General features: G+C 45.5%; 1 protein-coding gene across 1 annotated transcript; it reads right to left on the reverse strand.

The window, feature by feature from the left end:
• Positions 1–1,136: 1,136 nt before the first annotated feature.
• Positions 1,137–1,393, reverse strand: PENARI_c336G04637 (uncharacterized protein; the record flags this gene model as incomplete). The annotated part of the gene is made up of 1 exon (XM_022638298.1): positions 1,137–1,393. Exon 1 carries the CDS (start codon positions 1,374–1,376, stop codon positions 1,137–1,139), a length of 240 nt encoding a protein of 79 aa, XP_022481846.1. The 5' UTR covers positions 1,377–1,393.
• Positions 1,394–1,416: the final 23 nt, after the last annotated feature.

Here is a 1,416-nt window from a genome sequence, read left to right on the forward strand (position 1 = left end):
ACTGTCGGCTAACGGTACCACAGTACCTTCATGTAATTTTTCAACAGCGTGAAAATATATTCACACCTCGATTTCTACGCATCGTGTACCCTACTTTCGCCGTTCTTTCCGCGCTGGCTAAGGTAGCGTTGTCTCTCGCTGGAACCTTCCTCCTGAGCTCCGTCCATCCGGGTGGCCTCTTTGTTCTCTTTGTGGACTATGTGGGTGTAGCTGCATGGTTCTGGTTGATGGTTCGACATTCAACCTTAGCCCGACCTAAGCTGCAGTACATCTCATGCTATCTCTCTGTAATGGTACTTCTTTTACTTGTGGTTGCCATCATAGGTACGCTAGGCAAATCATGGATGATTGCACTCGAGGTAATTACAATTTCCCACATTAGGTCAACAGTACTGACACTCAAGAGAGCGAGCTTTTCATCATCGCCATCTCGACTTCTTCCTTGCAGTCAGCCGCGTGGGCCGCATAAATGTACCCTTGGGTACCTCCAAACCCCCTACAACACGTGGATGCCATGAGAAAAGGAACTCTGGAACCTGTACTGTCTATAACAGTAGAAAACCTTTACAACGGAGACACGACAGATTGTCTGAAAGCTCACTCTGGTCATTAGTTAGAGAGAATTATAATTTAGTTGTTCATGAGCTCGGAGGCTACTCTAGAGTGCCAACTGGTCGAAGTCTACTGGTTACATGTAGCATAAAATGCTCTTAATCAAGTTGGAGATACATGCGCACAGTTCTAGCATCTTGGATTGGGAGAAGATTTTGGTTTAGGCAGTTTACAATCCACCTTCCAAAATTTTGAAAATCGTTAGACATAGTATATATATCCTACAAGCAAGCCGTTATAAAATCGCAATCAACTTCTGTTAGTAGATTCCAGGTTTTCCAGTTCCCAATCCCTAACCGTTCTCGTGTCCTACAAGAGATGCTTAGATGTGCTTTTTTATAAAGCATTGACCACGAAAGCAGAGCAACAATCCTGTTACCTACTGGCCGTTCTGCGTATATCAGAACCTTACATTGCTTCTCAAAACATCCTATCTTCTACGTAGAGACTCAATATCTAGGCTGTGTCTTTCGAACTTTGGAAATCTGCATTCTCATACCTAGTTGCCTGTGAAAGTTTTCCATCTATTCAACGATACAAGGAAGAGAGTAGATATTGCGACATGCCACCTGCTGAGCCTCCATGGTCGACTTGAAATTGCCCGACCTAGTAACGTCTATGGGGCTTAGGGCGAAGTCGTCGCATCCAATCCAGTCGTGTTGCCTCTTGCTCAGAAATCGCTCGTGTCTTGCGCGTGTTCTTGTGGCTGCCTTTTCTTGGGAACCTGCCAGACGACCGTGGAAGTAGCGAGACAGGTGGAACATGATATCGACAATGAACGCTCGTTCGCATTGCCTTTGCTCG

Source organism: Penicillium arizonense, assembly GCF_001773325.1.
Source record: "Penicillium arizonense strain CBS 141311 chromosome Unknown PENARI_contig336, whole genome shotgun sequence".
NCBI lineage: Eukaryota > Fungi > Ascomycota > Eurotiomycetes > Eurotiales > Aspergillaceae > Penicillium > Penicillium arizonense.